At 36.8% G+C, this 16,975-nt stretch overlaps 1 protein-coding gene across 3 annotated transcripts; it reads right to left on the bottom strand.

Annotated features, from left to right (window-relative positions):
* Positions 1-42: 42 nt before the first annotated feature.
* ash2l (ash2 like, histone lysine methyltransferase complex subunit) lies at positions 43-16,020 on the bottom strand. 3 transcript variants are annotated; one of them, XM_039677374.2, is made up of 17 exons: positions 15,700-16,020; positions 15,049-15,115; positions 14,070-14,215; positions 13,900-13,988; positions 11,943-12,037; positions 11,762-11,857; positions 11,558-11,653; positions 9,583-9,658; positions 9,468-9,485; positions 6,894-6,996; positions 5,231-5,448; positions 4,364-4,531; positions 3,605-3,798; positions 3,342-3,434; positions 3,159-3,257; positions 1,640-1,699; positions 43-792 (listed from the first exon to the last, which is right to left on the bottom strand). In XM_039677374.2, exons 1-17 carry the CDS (start codon positions 15,744-15,746, stop codon positions 685-687), a joined length of 1,773 nt encoding a protein of 590 aa, XP_039533308.1. In that variant the 5' UTR covers positions 15,747-16,020; the 3' UTR covers positions 43-684. The 3 variants fall into 3 exon arrangements, with proteins under 3 accessions (XP_039533308.1, XP_039533307.1, XP_039533309.1); XM_039677373.2 differs by having other exon boundaries at positions 9,468-9,503; XM_039677375.2 differs by lacking the exon at positions 9,468-9,485.
* Positions 16,021-16,975: the final 955 nt, after the last annotated feature.

Consider the following 16,975-nt stretch of genomic DNA (forward strand, 5'->3'; position numbering starts at 1 on the left):
CAGTAATGTATAAATATCACAAAACATACATGTATGAAAACGTGGTCTTTAGAATAACTTTATTAAAACAAGTTTGTGTATAAAACATGGTTTACAAAAAAAAAAAAGATATTTTACACCTATCCGAATGACTACAAATCAATTAACAAATAAACAACAGATAAAAAACCATGAATGGAAACCCATGACCTCTGAGAACACTCAGGTCAGACACACACAACTGCTTTTAACAGGTTAATGTGCTTTAAGGGTAAAAACAACACTGATGCCGTTCACTAATAAGGATACTGTAAAAGGAAATTAAATCGGATGACTGACACCAAGATAAATCTGCGGTATGAGGAAATGTAACGAAGCATTAACTTGCATAAGGCACACCACCCCAAAATACATCCTAATCAAACTGGATCCATCTATCAACATCATGCTCTGGTGCACTATGATATTTCATAATGAGAAAACTGAAGAATGAGACGTTGATTTCTATGAGAAAAACCTTCTCAATCCTGCATGGAAAAACAAGGGACGGGTACAACTATAACCGATACAAAACAGATGGTTTAATCAAATATATTCAACATTGCTTGGTCATAGAGAGAACGGTACATGAAAAGCACGAGGGAATAGTTTTCAGACACATGGGCTATGAATATGTCAGTCTGTGCTCTCAGACAGTGTCAGTCTTCAACCTTCCCACGGTGGGCTCCGCCGGCCGTCTACGTCTGTCTCCACGTGGTACAGCATGTCTGCCAGCGTGTGTTCAATGACTGCACCCCAACCCATGTCACTCATCTGAGATTCACGACAAAACCACAATCATCACCAAGACAAACATTGCAGATCATTGTACTTTAACTGTATGTAAAGCAGAATTTAATACGGGAATTAAAGAAATATTGATATTTATGTACACGCACTGAAATGATGAGATTTCTGAAGGATCATGTGACACTGAAGACTGGCGTAATGATGCTGAAAATTCAGCTTTTATCACAGGAATTAAAAAAATATTACAATAAGTCATTTTTCCATAGTTCAAGCATAATTGAATTAGCACATCCCTGATATTGAGCTAGCGAAATACGCGTTCATCATGCAGGGCCGCCTGTGTCTTTTTTTTAATCAGGTTTTTCCTGCTTTCCCCCCGCATTCAGTCGTGCCGTTTTGTTCTGGCTTAGTCAGCACATAAGGGCCAATGTTTCGTAATAGCACCATGCTACTCATACAAAATGTAGTTATTGTTTAATTCAAGCACCAGTGTTTGTTTTCACATACTTTCCAGTCCTTGAATCCATCATGTGTCTGAAATTTAAGTACTTTATCAAGAAGTGTGGGAACCCTGAATCACACGCTTCCCTACAGTGTTATTCTATGATTCATGCTACAACGTCTTCGCTAGAAATGAAGGGCCAAAGCCGTTAATAATAAGGATAAGGTGTACTACAAAGTCCACCTGCTTTAAATCATACAATGCATCCGTCTCAGTTTAAAACCGACCATCATTTTGGTATCGCAATTATTTAATGGGCTGTTGACAAAATATCATCTATAACATAACTAGTGGAAATATGCCTTTATTTTGGCAATTACCCAAAGGAATATATCTAGGAAAAGTATTCAAGAGTGATTTCATACTTACTGGCTGATATGTGATGTCTTTCGGTGGGTATTTAAAGTGTGGTCCGAAATTAACAGACACCTGGAGAGAGGAAACAGCATTAACAATGGTATGGGCCCACTGGGTTTGGTTCATAGATGTGCGACACGCTCCTTTCAATTGCCATCACCATCTCCACATAATGATGTGCATACAGCACCATCTAGAGTATAAACAGAGTAACTAATGACAGTTTTTGATACACACTTTAAAGCAGGGGTCAAAGATATCTAGTTTAACTGGATTGGAGGAAACTTCACATTAGCCGTCGGGCCAAAAGCGTGCCAGGGCCAGTCCCGTTTCCACTGTCACTTCCGAGGCTTGATTGGGCCTAGCCAGGGTTTTATGGCCCTTTCATGAAGTAAAATCAGTAAAAGCCTTCCTTCCGCTAAAAAAAATAGTCCCTGACCGTGAACAGCAACAACGTTTCAATGTGTAATATGCATGAAAGCTGAAATAAAAACAACATAGGAACTGCAGTGTTGCGCAGTGATGCATCAGAACATAGCCGTGTTTTATCATGAATAAAGCACAGCTATTGACCAATCAGAATCAAGGATTGGAACCAACCGTTTTAGAATACCTCTTAAAAGATTTGGGGTCAGCAAGTATTTTTCTTAAAACATTAATATTTTTATTCTGTATAAATGCATTAAATTGATCATAAGGGATGACATAAAAGACATTCATAATGTAACAAAAGATCCTATATTTCAATTAAATGCAGTTCTTTTGACCTTTCCATTCATAAAAGAATCCTGAAAAAAAATATATCAGTTTCCACAACAATTTGAGCACAATTGTTTTCAACATTGATAAATCCGAAAATGTTTCTTGAGCAGCAAATCATATTGGAATGATTTCTGAAGGATCATGTGACACTGAAGACTGGAGTAATGATGCTGAAAATTCAGCTTTGATCACTAAATTACAGATTACAATAAAAACAGTTATTTGGAATTGTAATAATATTTCCATATATTACTGTTTTTACTGTATTTTTTTTATCAAATAAATGCAAAATTAAACTACTTATTGACCCCAAACTTGTGGTTGTGCATAATCAAAAGCTATATCCACGTACGTTTGGAAGACAACACTGAAAACGCTGTATTATGCATGCCAGACCAGTAGCTGGCAATGTAAGAAATACTACACACACATAAGCATTTTCTACTGAGGGGTGAATACAAACAATAAATAATGCGTCTCTGCTGTCGTAGTAGTGGTATTGATGTAGTAAATCTACACTTTGCTGGAGAAGAGTTAATAAATTCAGTCTCTTGAGCAGCACAAACACAGTCAAGTACTCGCGTATGCCTATAGACTGAACACGTAACACGCATGACGTCATAAAACGGAAGAAGTTTTTGTAGGCGGAGACGAAAATTTGATCCTTTTCAAAAACTTGCATTTTCAGGCCCCCAAAACGCCATTGTAGTGTAATCAAAAGACCAAAAAGCATAAAAAGTTGTACATTTTTGGTTGAAAAGGGCCATACCGTGCAGCTCTTGTAGAGGGATATGGCGGGGTAGTACATTCCCTCAAACAGATTCTCATAGGCCACACCTTGATTCGCTCCGTTCTTGAAAAATATCATCTAAAAACAAAAACATGAGACATCAATGATGACATCACAATGCATTATTTTGAATGCATCAATTCAACGCAATGAAACACTCACTTGGCTGATGCTAGTGGGTTTTAAATTCTTCTCGGCCTTGTCCACGTAATCTTTCTCTTCAAAGTACAAGTAGCTTTTGAATTTGATCAGCGCCTTTGAGAAGAAAAAAAAATCAACAATATTATCACTTAAGATGACATTAGAGAATTAATTTTATCCTTCAGGAGAGCGCTAGCACACAGATGACCTCTCCAAGCCCAATCGTACCAGAATGTTTTTTAAAAAAAATAAGTAAAAGAACAAACTATTCGGTTTGCTCATACCTTGTCCTTGTACGTGTCAGGCAGAGCCTTGGCGGTTTCGGTCTCGTCTGGAAGCTGGATGAAAAAGCCCAGGATGTCGCCCTGACCGTAGCCGTCAGAGTAATGCTTTCCTAAGGACTGATGGAAGCGTGTTCCTTTCTTACTGCGCCACGAGTAGCTGAACTTATCATAACCCAGAGGAGCTTGAAGGTTTCCTGGGATTAAACACATATGATGAACATTGTAAATACACAGAGTATATTACAGTACAAGTCGCAAGTCAAAATTGCATTGTTAAGAGAAAAAAATACACACACAGGCAAATCACATCTAAAATGGTTCCCCTAACTCCACAACAAATTATTTCAATTTTATGGTCCAGAAGTGAAATGAAAAATTACTTCTTTTTTTAAAAGTTATAAAGCGCTTACATTTAAGTCATGCAAATCTGAATACTTGAGCAGCAAATCATCATATTAGAGTGATTTCTGAAAGATCATGTGACACTGAAGACTGGAGTAATGATACTTTGATCACAGGAATAACTTACATTTTACTATATATTCAAAATATATTATTTTGAATTGTAATAATATTTCACAATATTACGGTTTTTACTGTATTTTCGATCAAATAACTGATTCCAAACTTTTGACCAGTAGAGTACCTCTCACATTCAGCACAAATAAATATATATTTCACATTTCAAATGATAAAAAATAGGATTTATTTAAAAATAAATAAATAAATAAAATACGGGAAGCGTCGTTAGTTACAGACCTAAAGGCTGTGACCAGCCCAGCCGAGCCGCAGTGTCCGGAGGCATCTCGTCCACGGTGACCTCGAAATACCACGAGCCCTTTCTGACCCCATGAGACGCTCGGACCATCGAGTAGCCCTTCTCTCCGGTCACCGTCAAGCGGTCGTCTGAAATCTTTAACTGTGGAGCTGAAACAGGCAAAAATAGATAGTAAACCACCATGCACAAGGCTTATTTTGATTGGCTGTTCTGGAGAGTGTTTCCTGTACAACTCACTGCTAAACTACCGTAGTATGATGCATCGTTGAAGAAATCAACTAGCTAGTCACAACTGTTTCCCAAAACCATATCGTCACAAATTGGTCGTCAACTACGTTGGTTAATGATGTCACGCAAGTGGTGGAGTAATAACTACTTTTTTAGTTCTGTTAGAGATCGAACTAATGCTAGATATTTTGATATAAATCACAGACATGGCATCTGAGGACTCTCTTATTTTTCTCAGTATCATAGGCTCGTTCTTACATAGTAGAGCACGTTCACACATTTGCAGTCTTCAAAAACTGTGCTTTAAATCTTTTGACAAACTAAAAGACGTGAATGACATTTGTGTGTATTCTAACTAAAAGACACAGATTGTATTGAATGTCAGCTCACTTATTTGGCTCAAGATAAGGATTTATTGAGTCCACATGTCATGCAAACTAGAAACTCTGCTTCTAACCACAGCTCGAGATCTGTTGATTCAAGCACACAAGTTTGCGATGCTGTTTGCGAATGTTCGTTAGAACGATGGTTTCGGGAAACACCGACTCGTGGAACTATGCTGATAACGACGGAACTTGCGAATGTAGTTGGCTAACGATGCTTCTGGATGACACATGTACCTCTGTCGTGCAGCGCCAGCAGCACTCGCTCATACAGACACGCGCGGTACAGGTCTCCAGGGATGGGCTTCCCGGCCCAGCAGTCCAGCTCCAGTTTCTCCGGGTCAGGAGCGTGAGGATCCGGCTCGGCTAGGATGTAGCGATACCCATCCTTGTTGAAGGGGTGCTCAAGAGGGTAACCATGAGGTGGCAGGCGCTGCGCTGAGAATAGCGGGTCACTAAAACAAAAAGTAATGTTTTGCTCTGATCAGGATTCGTTTTACAAAACAGATGAATTTTTATTTCATGTCGACTTTAACGGATTAGTTCACTTCAGAATGAAAATTTCCTGATAATTTACTCACCCCCACGTCATCCAAGATGTTCATGTCTTTCTTCAGTCAAAAAGAAATTAAGGGAAAATTCCAGGATTTTCTCCATATAGTGGACTTCAGCTGTTATAAACAGGTTGAAGGTCCAAATTGCAGTTTCAATATTTTTATTGAATTGATAATAGTTAAAATAATCAACACATCACACACGAACCGATTTGACTCCCAAGCATTCCCAGGACAGACGGAAAACTTCGCAAAATCCCTCGAGATCAAACGTGACTTCAGAGTAAACAATCAAGGCGGACGAAAAGGATGCAGTGGTGATTGTGTGCAGTTTGTTTTTAACGAAAAAAACAAATGCACTCAAAAGAACCGGACCACCGGACTTTCTGGTGCGCCATACCACCGGGCGCCGGCTGTTTTTGATTTTGTTTCCCGCCGCTGCGCTTCGTCACCTCGCTTTCTGATTGGCTACACGGCACAGTTCACAGGCTGCGTGCTCGTTCGTACCCGGAGGACACCACACACAAGGAGAAATCGGGCCAAAAAAATCCAACATGTTGGATATCCCCAATTTGAGATCGGAGCGGCCCCGGCATCCTTCCGAGCAGACGAGAGCTTAACACACCACACACAGCAGGAATATCTGATCAGATTATTTTACGATAATCGAAAGTTTTCTTGGTTTTTTTTTACAAAAAATTTCGTTAAAAAAAAAAAATAACGAAATTTTTTCACTTTTAGAAGTGAAAAAATTATTTTACATCCTTAAGATTGTCGGAAGGGGTGAATCAGGGCTAAAAAGGCCGTGTGTCCACCAAAGCGTTTTTTCACGCCCCTGACGTATGTTTTCAATTGTTTTCAATGGGAGCGCTGCGTTTTTTAAATGCCGTGAGCGTACCGAGGCGCTGAGCGTTTTTTTCACGCTGAAGCGCCGAGTGCCCAGTGTTTTTACTGGTCACTGGGAGTTGAAAAATGTTTAACTTTGGATAAAATGCAGCGCTCATCACTGTCACATTTTACCCAGCCGTCCAATCACAGTGGAGGAGGGGCGGGACTAAACCACACCGACCAACTGTCACAACATTCAAACTGCTGCATATATTCTGTATCATAGCAACGAAACGTTTCAACAGAAAAAACGCTGCGCTGCCAAAACGCTCTCAAGCGCCCAAAGCACGGCGTCTTCAGCAGAGCGTGGACACACGGCCTAATAATCCTGCCATGTGAACCAGGCTTTAATTTCTTTCGACCGAAGAGAGAAAGACATGAATATCTTGGATGACTGCAAATTATTAGGAAATTTTAATTCTGAAGTGAACTAATCCTTTAAGATGTGCTTGTTGTACCTGCGGGTTCTCTTGGCCGTTCCAGCTGCGGCTCCATCTTGTTGCTGCTGTTGTTTGCGTTTGGCTCCTCTGCCTTTTCCTGTAGCCGCTGGAGGAAGCCCACCTGTGACAGATCCATACCAGAGTCTCGAATCAAAAACTGATGATGCAGAATCAACCTCAGCCTGATTCACATGCTCTGATCATCCAAAGCTAACTTAAAGGTGCAGTATGTGAGATTGACAGCTAGCGGTTGAAATGGGTCCAAATTCAAAATTAAAGGATTTTGAAGGCCGATACCGATACAAATTTTTTTGGTTTTAAAATCCGATATATTGGCCGATATTTTTTTTTATTTCAGAAACACGCAGCAAAACATTAACAGATTTCCCTAACATTAGTTATTTGTAGTTATTAATGAGTTTTAGCTAAAAAAATATGATAATGCATTTTAAAAAGAAACTTGTTTCTTTTGTCACAACAGAACAGACTGTTGATAGTGGCATTAGCTAGCTTTGTGGTTAGCTAGTCCATAATTTAGCAATGGATTACGTCATACTGCAAATTGTAAAACATACATTTTCAATATAACAGGCCAAGGAGAGATGATACGTCTCATTGCTATAACTGTCACGCGCTATTAAAGAAATACTTCAGTCACGTTGTCAAAAGTTAAAAGGACAGTCAGTCAACTACACTGTAACAATGTAACGTAACTATTACTAGCTAATTCCGCCGCACTCTCTGCTTATTTAACAGAAGCAAAACTGGACATGATAGTCAGTCACAAATTTTCTCATGCTTATTTGAGTTAAGAGAACTGATGGGGATGTTCTTATAATTGTTATTCAAGCAATGTATGTATCGTGACCAACTCAATGAGTGTTGCCAACAGGGACGGTGTAGAGTGCCCTCTGGTGGACAAACTATACAACTCCAACACTCATGACATGGTTCAAGCGTGTTTCGTCCGTTTTTATTTTATCTTTGAAATATTAATTTATCGGCCATTATAACTGCCGATACCGACAGTTTGGAAAATGCCTAATATCGGCCGATAATATCGACCTGCCGATATATCGGTCTGGCTCTATTCAAAATAGCAGAGAGTTGTTTCCCCCACCCCCTCCTGATCAGAATCGACGCTCGTGCGGGTTACCAGATTGAAGACACGCAACAGTAACGAGCGTAAATCACCAATGGAAGGCGAGGAGACTTACGAAAGTTGATTTGTGGTGAGTTAATAAAAGTTGATAGTTTTAATATGCTTCATTTTTAGATGGGTGCGGAGGCTTTTTAGGTCGGTAGAATCTGATATCTGACCCAGTTTGTTCACTAGCTTCCATGGCTGCAATATGCTGTGTTTCCCGCCAACTGGCAACCTGTGGTGGCGAAATACTATTGGATAAATTAGCAACGTAAGGTTTTGCACAGACCAAAACATTTCACAGTAAAATAACTGGCTGTAGAAGTGTTTTTCAGAGACACCAGTATGTGACCTCAGCAAGTTTCCTAAATATCTGCAAACGTAGGGTCTTTTTATGCTTTAGTAGAGTCAAAAACTTACATACAGCACCTTTAAAGCTCAAACCTAAATGCTTGCAGCAGTTTACAAACAGAGCAGCCCGGCTGAGTGTTGATCAGGGATTGAGTTCAATCTGACGCCGCCTTCACACTAGCAGTTGAAATCAGCTCCGATGCGGCTGCGAAACGACCGGAAGTCATTAATTTCCTATGGACATTCGCAGACCGCATGCGAATGGGTCCGAAACGGGTCCGACCGAGTGCGGTGCGAAGAAAATAGTGTCCGTTGGTCATCCGGATGTGTTCAAAAATTTGAACTCTTGCGAAAAGCTACGGACGGTTCCTATCCGACAATTCCAGCGGAAGTTGACCGTTGCTATGGTACTGATAAACAAACCTGAATTATTAACTTTTAATAAAATAAATAATGATTTTATAAGGATAAGTTGTCATGTTATTTTTTATTTTCATGACTTTCTAACGTTTATAAGGGCAGTTAATACAATTAAATTGAAGGTAAACATTGAACTATTGACCACTATATCACATTTTTTAGCCGACCTGACATGTCAACGTCCTCAGCAACTTTCCTCACGCAGCATAGCCCTCATCAGAGAGATCATACGACTGACAGCATTTTAATCTCTCCACCATTTTTGTTCTACCCGCGTCCGACGCTTTTCACTGTGTAGTACGACGTCCGTTGGGAACGTATTGCGTATTACGGAGCTGATTTAAACTGCCAGTGTGAAGGTGGCGTAATGGTCAGCGTTTGACAAACACAACGATAAAGTGTGAAAGCAATATGCTTCAGTGACAGTCCATTGATATGTGCCAAAAGACATGACGGTTAGATTTTCATTGTCTAACGGGGAAGAGAGGGGGCACAAGCACACAGAAACATGAATAGTGCCGACATCAGGCTGCAGATTGAGGAGACGTGGCCAAAAGGAGCAAGCAAGTCAATCAAGAGGGAAAAGATCAATGCAAAGCGAGGGGGGGTTACAGGAGCACCAAACCAAACACCAGCCTCCGATTTCAAAAGCCACACCAAAAACGATCCATATTCACCTGAAAAACTTGATCCACCTGGAATACAACGCACAGCTTTAAAGGAACTCCCTCAGCATTCAGAATTAAATATGCAACTTGAACAACTTCTATAGCTTGGAGCATTCGGTCTTACCGTTCAACCCTCCAGCCCCCGTGATGGTCGTCACCTGCTTCTGGTTGTCATACGACGGCCCAATATTGCCCAGATCCTGAATTAAACCAAATACAGAACATATAACAAAATCAAATAAATAACCTGTTAACTGTCACCACCCTTTTTTTTTTTAAATAGACATGGAAATGCACATTTTGAACTTAAATGGTTGTAATTCAAGAATGCTTTGGAATATAGACGTAAGATTGGTCTCGTTTTAAAGAAGAAATTTGGCATATTTTTGTAGAAGTGAAAAAAATTAAGAAAGTGAAACAGAAAAAGTTATAGAAATGAACAATGTAAAAATAAAAATATTATTCATATATTTTATATAAAATATATATTTTCAAAACCTGGGCTACTCTAAAACTGCAGAAAAATCAAAAACAAAAATCTGAACAAGTTGTGTTTTAAATTTTAGGTTGATGTCTCAAAAAATGAGCTTTCAATGAGATTTTGTTTGGGCGCAGTACCACACTTTTTCACTAGGGCACAACCAGACTCCATCACTGCCCATATAAGGGCACCCTCATTTCCATATGTGTTTTGAGTGATATGAACCATTATTTCCATACAATTTATGAAGTAGACATCCTATTCAGAAGTAGTATGGGAAGTTTGGCAGATTTTGTTTTTCAACCTCTAAGAAACACGTACAAAGATCACCCATGTGCATTAAAACTTCCTGCCACATCACAAATGGTGAATTTATTATTTTTTCTTTATATTTAAAACATTTTAGATCTTTTTTTCTAAAATAATTGAATGGATGCAATCTTTTGAACTCTTGGCATGAAAACAAACTGAGGTTTCTACCTTTTTTTCATGATCATCACTATTTCAAAATAAGTGTCTGAACACGCCTAAGGAGTATGAAAATATTCTTGTTGCAAATTGATAAATTACGAGCTCCTTTGTAATTTATTTTGAAAATCAGTCACCAAATATGAGATTGTAAGCTTTCAAATGATATATAGTTTGTCAATATTACTTAAAGTCTTTTCTAAGATATTATTGCTTTAAAAATATAATGGCAAGCGTCCCACCTAAAAAACTGGGTATGTTAGTATACACTGTATTATTAATGTATACTATACAGTATGCATTCTGTATGAAATCCATTTTATTGTAAAAATACTGTATACCTAATACCAAATACTGTATCCCACAATGCAACGCATGCTCTTTATTCATAACACTGGTCTACTACAATTTCTTAGTCATCTGTTTCAAAGATAAAATGGGCTTTTTTTATGCATATTGATTTGTTGAATTCAAATTTGACAAATAAAAAAATAATTTTCTCCTGTTTCCAAAATAATAGATGTAAAATTCTAATTTTCCAACCTCTCTGTACAATTTTCAGACCATATTTAACAGAAATGGTTCACACAGCATTTCTTTGCGTATTTGGAATATAATTTTCTACGTTTTTCATTGGTTTTCTCAAATTATAACATGCACTTAAATGATGTAGAACCTAAACCGAAGAACCTTAAATTTACCTCATTGGTTTGATCCTGTAAATGTGGTTTGATGTTGCAAGATCACCAAACAGCAAAGTACAGTATGATTTAGATGATCGTTTATAGGTTTCTGGTTTGAGTGGCACACGAGCATTAATTTAGTGAAGTTAAAAAGAGACTTGCTTATGTTAAAGACAAACATTTGCGTAATGAAAACCTTTCCTTTGAATTCATTCAGTTGTATTCACCGATCGCTAAACTTTTGCCATTGAATGACACATTTATATTTTTAGAAATTCTTGATTTTATATTTTAGAAAACTGAATGGGGGCAAAAGTTGTGAAACTAATATTTTTCCATATTCTGTTTCCCCCCATAGTTATTCAGACATGGAAATGACTCAAATCAAATTCCATACTGAGTAGCAACACTGATAATAACCACTCTGTCTATAAAGTAAACACTTTAAAAAGAGTTATGGGTCGCACCTGATCAAGCAAACCAAATTTGGGATAGTCCTCTTCAGGGTCTTTGCTGCCGGGGTCGGGATGCTCTTTCACCAGGAAAACGTCACGCTCTTTAATCTGAGTCCAAACAACACAAGTCAACCTTTAGAAAACTCAATAATCCACATTACAGACATTACAAAGAATCATTAAGATAATCTTCTCTCAAAGATCTCAATTACTCACCATAGTCTTGACAATATTATTTGGCCATGTCAGTTTGCCAGGCCTCTGACGGGTCGTCATACACTCCCAGTATTTGTCAATGAAGGGAATGATGTCCTTTACAAGAAACCAAACAACACCACTGAAACCACAATATAAAAGACATGGCACTACAATCAGTCAACTTCAGCTGAAAGTGTACCTTATCTTTAGAGAACATTGTTTTGGGATGCTCCTCTTGAGTTCTGGACCTCCATGTCAGATTAGCCAAAGCGGTGAGACACATCTCCTTCAGATCTGTGGATATAAAACCATTCTACCATTAAAAAGATAAAAAGAAAAAAACATGTTCAAAATGTAATACTGATGTGCTTCAAAGCAGACTACCTGCGTAACAATTAGAGATGAACCAGTCATCTTTTTTTTTTTTTTGTTGTCCGATCTCTGTTCTGGACTTGAACACAAACTGCATTGCAATTATTTCCCAAAGTGTAATTTGTAATATTGTAAACTGGTCAGTGTTAAAGTCCTGTTTACAGCATTGTTTATACAGAGATGGGACACAAGGGCATGCAATGCTCGAAATAAAGGAAGAAAAATATAAATATTGAATTGGGTGGGGATTTATATGGCTGTCTCTGAAGGGAACTGACTTTCTTCAGAATAGTTTCGATGGCATTTTCAATTTCCTCTTACCTCCATATAAAGTAGTGTTTATGAGTGCAGCGCTGCTTTGAGTACAGCAAAAACTAAGAATATGCTATATATATATATATATACACACACTACCGGTCAAAAGTTTTAGAACAATAAGATTTTTTTATGTTTTTAAATGAAGTCTCTTCTGCTCACCAAGGCTGCTTTATTTGATGAAAAAAAAAATGACAAACAGTAATATTGTGAAATATTATGACAATTTAAAATGACTGTTTTCTATTTTAATATATTTTAAAATGTAATTTGAAAGCTGAATTTTCAACATCATTACTGTTGCTGATTACACATCAGTTTTCAGTGTCACATGTATGTCACAATATGCTGATTTTATGCTCAAAAAACATAAATTAATATTTTCAATGTTGAAAACAGTCGTGTACCATTCTCCCCCCCCCCAAATTTTATGATGAATAGAACATTCAAAAGAACAGCATTTATTTAAAATATAATCTTTTCTAATATTATAAATGTCTTTACTGTAACTTTTGATCAATTTAACTCATCCTTGATGAATAAAAGTATTTTCTAATTTCTTTCCCCCAAAAATAAAAAATAAATTCTTACTGACCCCAAACGTTTGAATGGCAGTGATTAATGTTTCAAAAGCTTTCCATTTCAGATCAATTCTGTTCTTTTGAACTTTCTATTCATCAAAGAATCCTGAAATAAAAATGTAAAAAACTTTTTTCCAACATGGATAATAATCTTAAATGTTTATTGAGCATCATATTATAATAATTTCTGTAGGATCATGTGACACTGAAGACTGGAGTAATGATGCTGTAAATTCAGCTTTGATCACAGGAATAAATTACACTTCACTATATATTCACATAGAAAACCGCTGTTTTAAATTGTAATAATATTTCACAATATTACTGTTTTTTTTTTGTATTTACCATCAAATAATTGCAGCCTTGGTGAGCAGAAGAGACTTCTTTTAAAAACATAAAAAAAATCTTACCGATCTAAAACTTTTGACCGGTAGTGTGTGTATATATATATATATATATATATATATATATATATATATATATAGTCAGTCTGCTGTTTGTTTTGTGCAAGTATGTAGAATTATGCAGAATAATTTCTCAAATCTAGAGTCAGGCCACTCTGTTGAAATGAAAATCTTGAATCATTAAATCTTGAAATTACACCATTTAATTTAAATAAAAAACAACATGTTTGTAGAATCTTTGTTTGGATTGTGATTAAACGCAGTAGTTGCCACTCATTTCAAATGGCTACAGAGATTTTTTGTTTAACAGAGCAAACATTTTTTTTTTAAAAAAATCAGTGACCAGTATCAAAATCTGACCATTTTCCTGTAAAAAAAATTGGATTCGCCCATGAAAAACGCTGATCAGAGCCTCAGCAGTTTGGTTCCAACAGCAGTTTGTAACAGTGATCACCAATTCAACAAATCAAACAGATCCACTCACTTGCTTGTTTCCTCAAAAAGTACGTGTTCCCACTGTGGTGACACACGTTGCAGTGAAACACATAATTGGTCATGAACGGCAGGCAAGTTCTGCAGGAATGAGAAGACAGACCGTGTAAGTACATGCATGTGGGACACCCGTCCATCTCAGATAATAAGAGAGCAACGCACGCCGTGTCAATGCTGAACGTGTCTGCTGTAAACCACTTCATGCAAAGCGCACACTGCAGCTCCACTTCCCCCAGCTGACGGCCGCTCTCATCGTCTCCAGAGCCCGTCTGTGTGTCCGCCGCCTCAGAACTGTCCCCGGCCGTGTCCTGAGGACACAAACACACGCAATGTTATTTAATACTGAAAACCTGCTTGAAAGTCACCATGAAACAGTAAATCCTTTAGCTATTTGACTTCTGTAATGGTTACAGCTGAATTAAACTCATTTCAAAATTGATGTACTTCACACAGATATTGAACCAAAATGAATCAACACTGAACTGATTTCAGTTGAATAATGACACTATTGTCTTTACAGCAAAATTGAATTGAATACTGTTTGCATCAATGAATCATCATTTTCCTTTTTATTACTGTAATTCTACTTTGAAAATCTGTATCGTGTAGAGCGTGATAGAAATAAAGATGACTTGACATTTCCAAGTGACACAGAATATTCAATGAGGTATTAGGACTTTTACATACAAAATTTTAGACTTAATTATCCATGGGGAATTGATTTCACTAAAGGAATTAAGAAGCAGTGGTATTATTGTTAAACAAATGAAAACTATAATAATAAAAAAAATTAGTAATTGAAAGAAAGCTGAAATAAAATATATATGAAAAATTTTAAACTAAAAATTTTAAACTAGCTTAACTGAAATAAATAAGTTTGTTAAAGTAAAATTACTCAAATTGAAATTAATTAAAGCTACATAAATATGAATATATATATATATATATATATATACATATATAAATGACTAAAGCATAAACAATCACTAAAACTAAAATTTAAATGAAAACTAAAAATATATAAATACAAAAATAGCAGTTAAGAAGATAAACAATGTGAAATAGCGAAAATCATACGCAATAAGAGAAGTTATGCGTGTTAAATGGACAAGAACAATTCATCATGTGTGTAACACAATACCATTGTATCTTTCCCACTGGAAGACTCAGTCTCCATGTTTGTATTCAGATCTCCAAATGAAGAATCGCTGCAAAAACACACACACACAAGTGAAAATATGAGAAATAAAAACTCCCAGAACTTACCATATCATAACCACGAGCTCATCCACACATCACAGCCCACATTTACATATCAACACCACTGACATCTAACGTTATATATCTTTAGTATACTGTATACAGTTGATCATCAGCTCTATTTACTATCCAGCTCTGATGAATGACAGCATGAGCATGCAAATCACAACAGAGGTCGGATGAATTAATTAAATGAAACTCAGTCAGAGTAACGAATCTTTTGTTTTGGCAAGGACCTTTAGGGTAAATAATGTAATATCACGTTTATTTGCAGAAAGAACTATCAGTATGTTAATTATATAAACGTCAAATTAAAGATCACAGGGGACAAATCTCAAATAAATAAGACGAAACATCGTGAAAACACTAACGTTATCTCATTGTAACACTTGACTCGATTGCTGCAATGGTGTTTATGCGTTAAAGCGATAGCTATTAATAAAACAGAGATGCGCTATAGATCTGTATATGTGTTTAATTACTCAATATCAGTGTTTTTCGTTGAATAAAGTGTGTTTTAATTGGTTCTCACCCGTCTGCTGTGTCTCTCTCGGTCGCAGAACGCGCCTCAGTAGCCATCTTTCATATGACGACCAGAGATTCAAATATCGCGATAACACAGCAGCTTCATCGCTGCCATACTGTCCGTGATCCACCCTGTGGTCTCACGCACACTGACACCTGTCGGACAAATGTTGAATTACTGTGGAAAGCTCTAGTATCGGCCTAATATTAATTTTTTTAAAAACACTGTTTATCTTTTTAAACCATGTGTTGTTTGCCCTTCAATGTTATTTATTTATTTGTGTTTTGTATTGTAAAGACTTTTAATTATTTTAAACACACATTTTAAACATTAAAAACATGATAATTCATGTCAGCAATATGTTAAAACCTGCTAATAAATGCTAGCAAAACGCTAAGTCATCTTAGCAAAGTGTTAAATCATGCAAGCAACATCCTAAAACATGCAAACGATGTGTTAAATCACGCTAACAACATGATAATAATGCTAACAATGTGTTAAATCAAGCTAACAACATGATAATAATGCTAACAATGTGTTAAATCACGCTAACAACATGATAATATGCTAGCAACATGTTAAAATTACATAATGTATTAAAACATGTTAGCAGTGTATTAAATCATGCTAACATGGTGTATTAAATCATGCTAACATAAAACCATGGTTAAAACATGGTTGTTGTTTTTTTACAATTTTTTTTTTTAGTAAAACCTTCAAACTTGATGCTATTTTAAACTTTCAGACCTGTCTTTGTCAAGCCAACATCAAAGTTTGTCATCAAACTTGTTTCATTGTAAAGATTTTTTTTAATTATTTGATCAAGATAAATTTTGTAGCTTAGATCAACAACCCTATTTATTTTAAAACAAGTGTTTAGAGCAAAAAATTTCATAGTTTCTTCCTGTATGGACAGATGCTTGAACATGATGCAAACAAACTATTTCCACAAATCAGTGTCTCTTTCTTTTCAATACACAGTGGACATCAGATCCATCGTAAACCTGTAAAACACGGTTTAAACATCTATTACTACTAAAACATCCTTTTGTTCCTCTGAAACGGCAGGACAGTTAAGTGATGGACTGTTGTTACGCAGAGAGGCCAGACGCCCGCGGAGAGAATTGCCTTGTTGATGGCATGTAAAAGAGGATTGTTCCTACATGCTGTTTTCTCTGTCCATCTCACTGATGTATTGTTGGCCATCTGTGACATACAGACAGAATGACCCCTTATGGGTTTATTCTGAATCAACACTTTGTAAAAATCGAACTCAAAAATA

This window comes from Pimephales promelas, chromosome 23 (genome assembly GCF_988280905.1).
Source record: "Pimephales promelas chromosome 23, fPimPro1.hap1.1, whole genome shotgun sequence".
Taxonomy (NCBI): domain Eukaryota; kingdom Metazoa; phylum Chordata; class Actinopteri; order Cypriniformes; family Leuciscidae; genus Pimephales; species Pimephales promelas.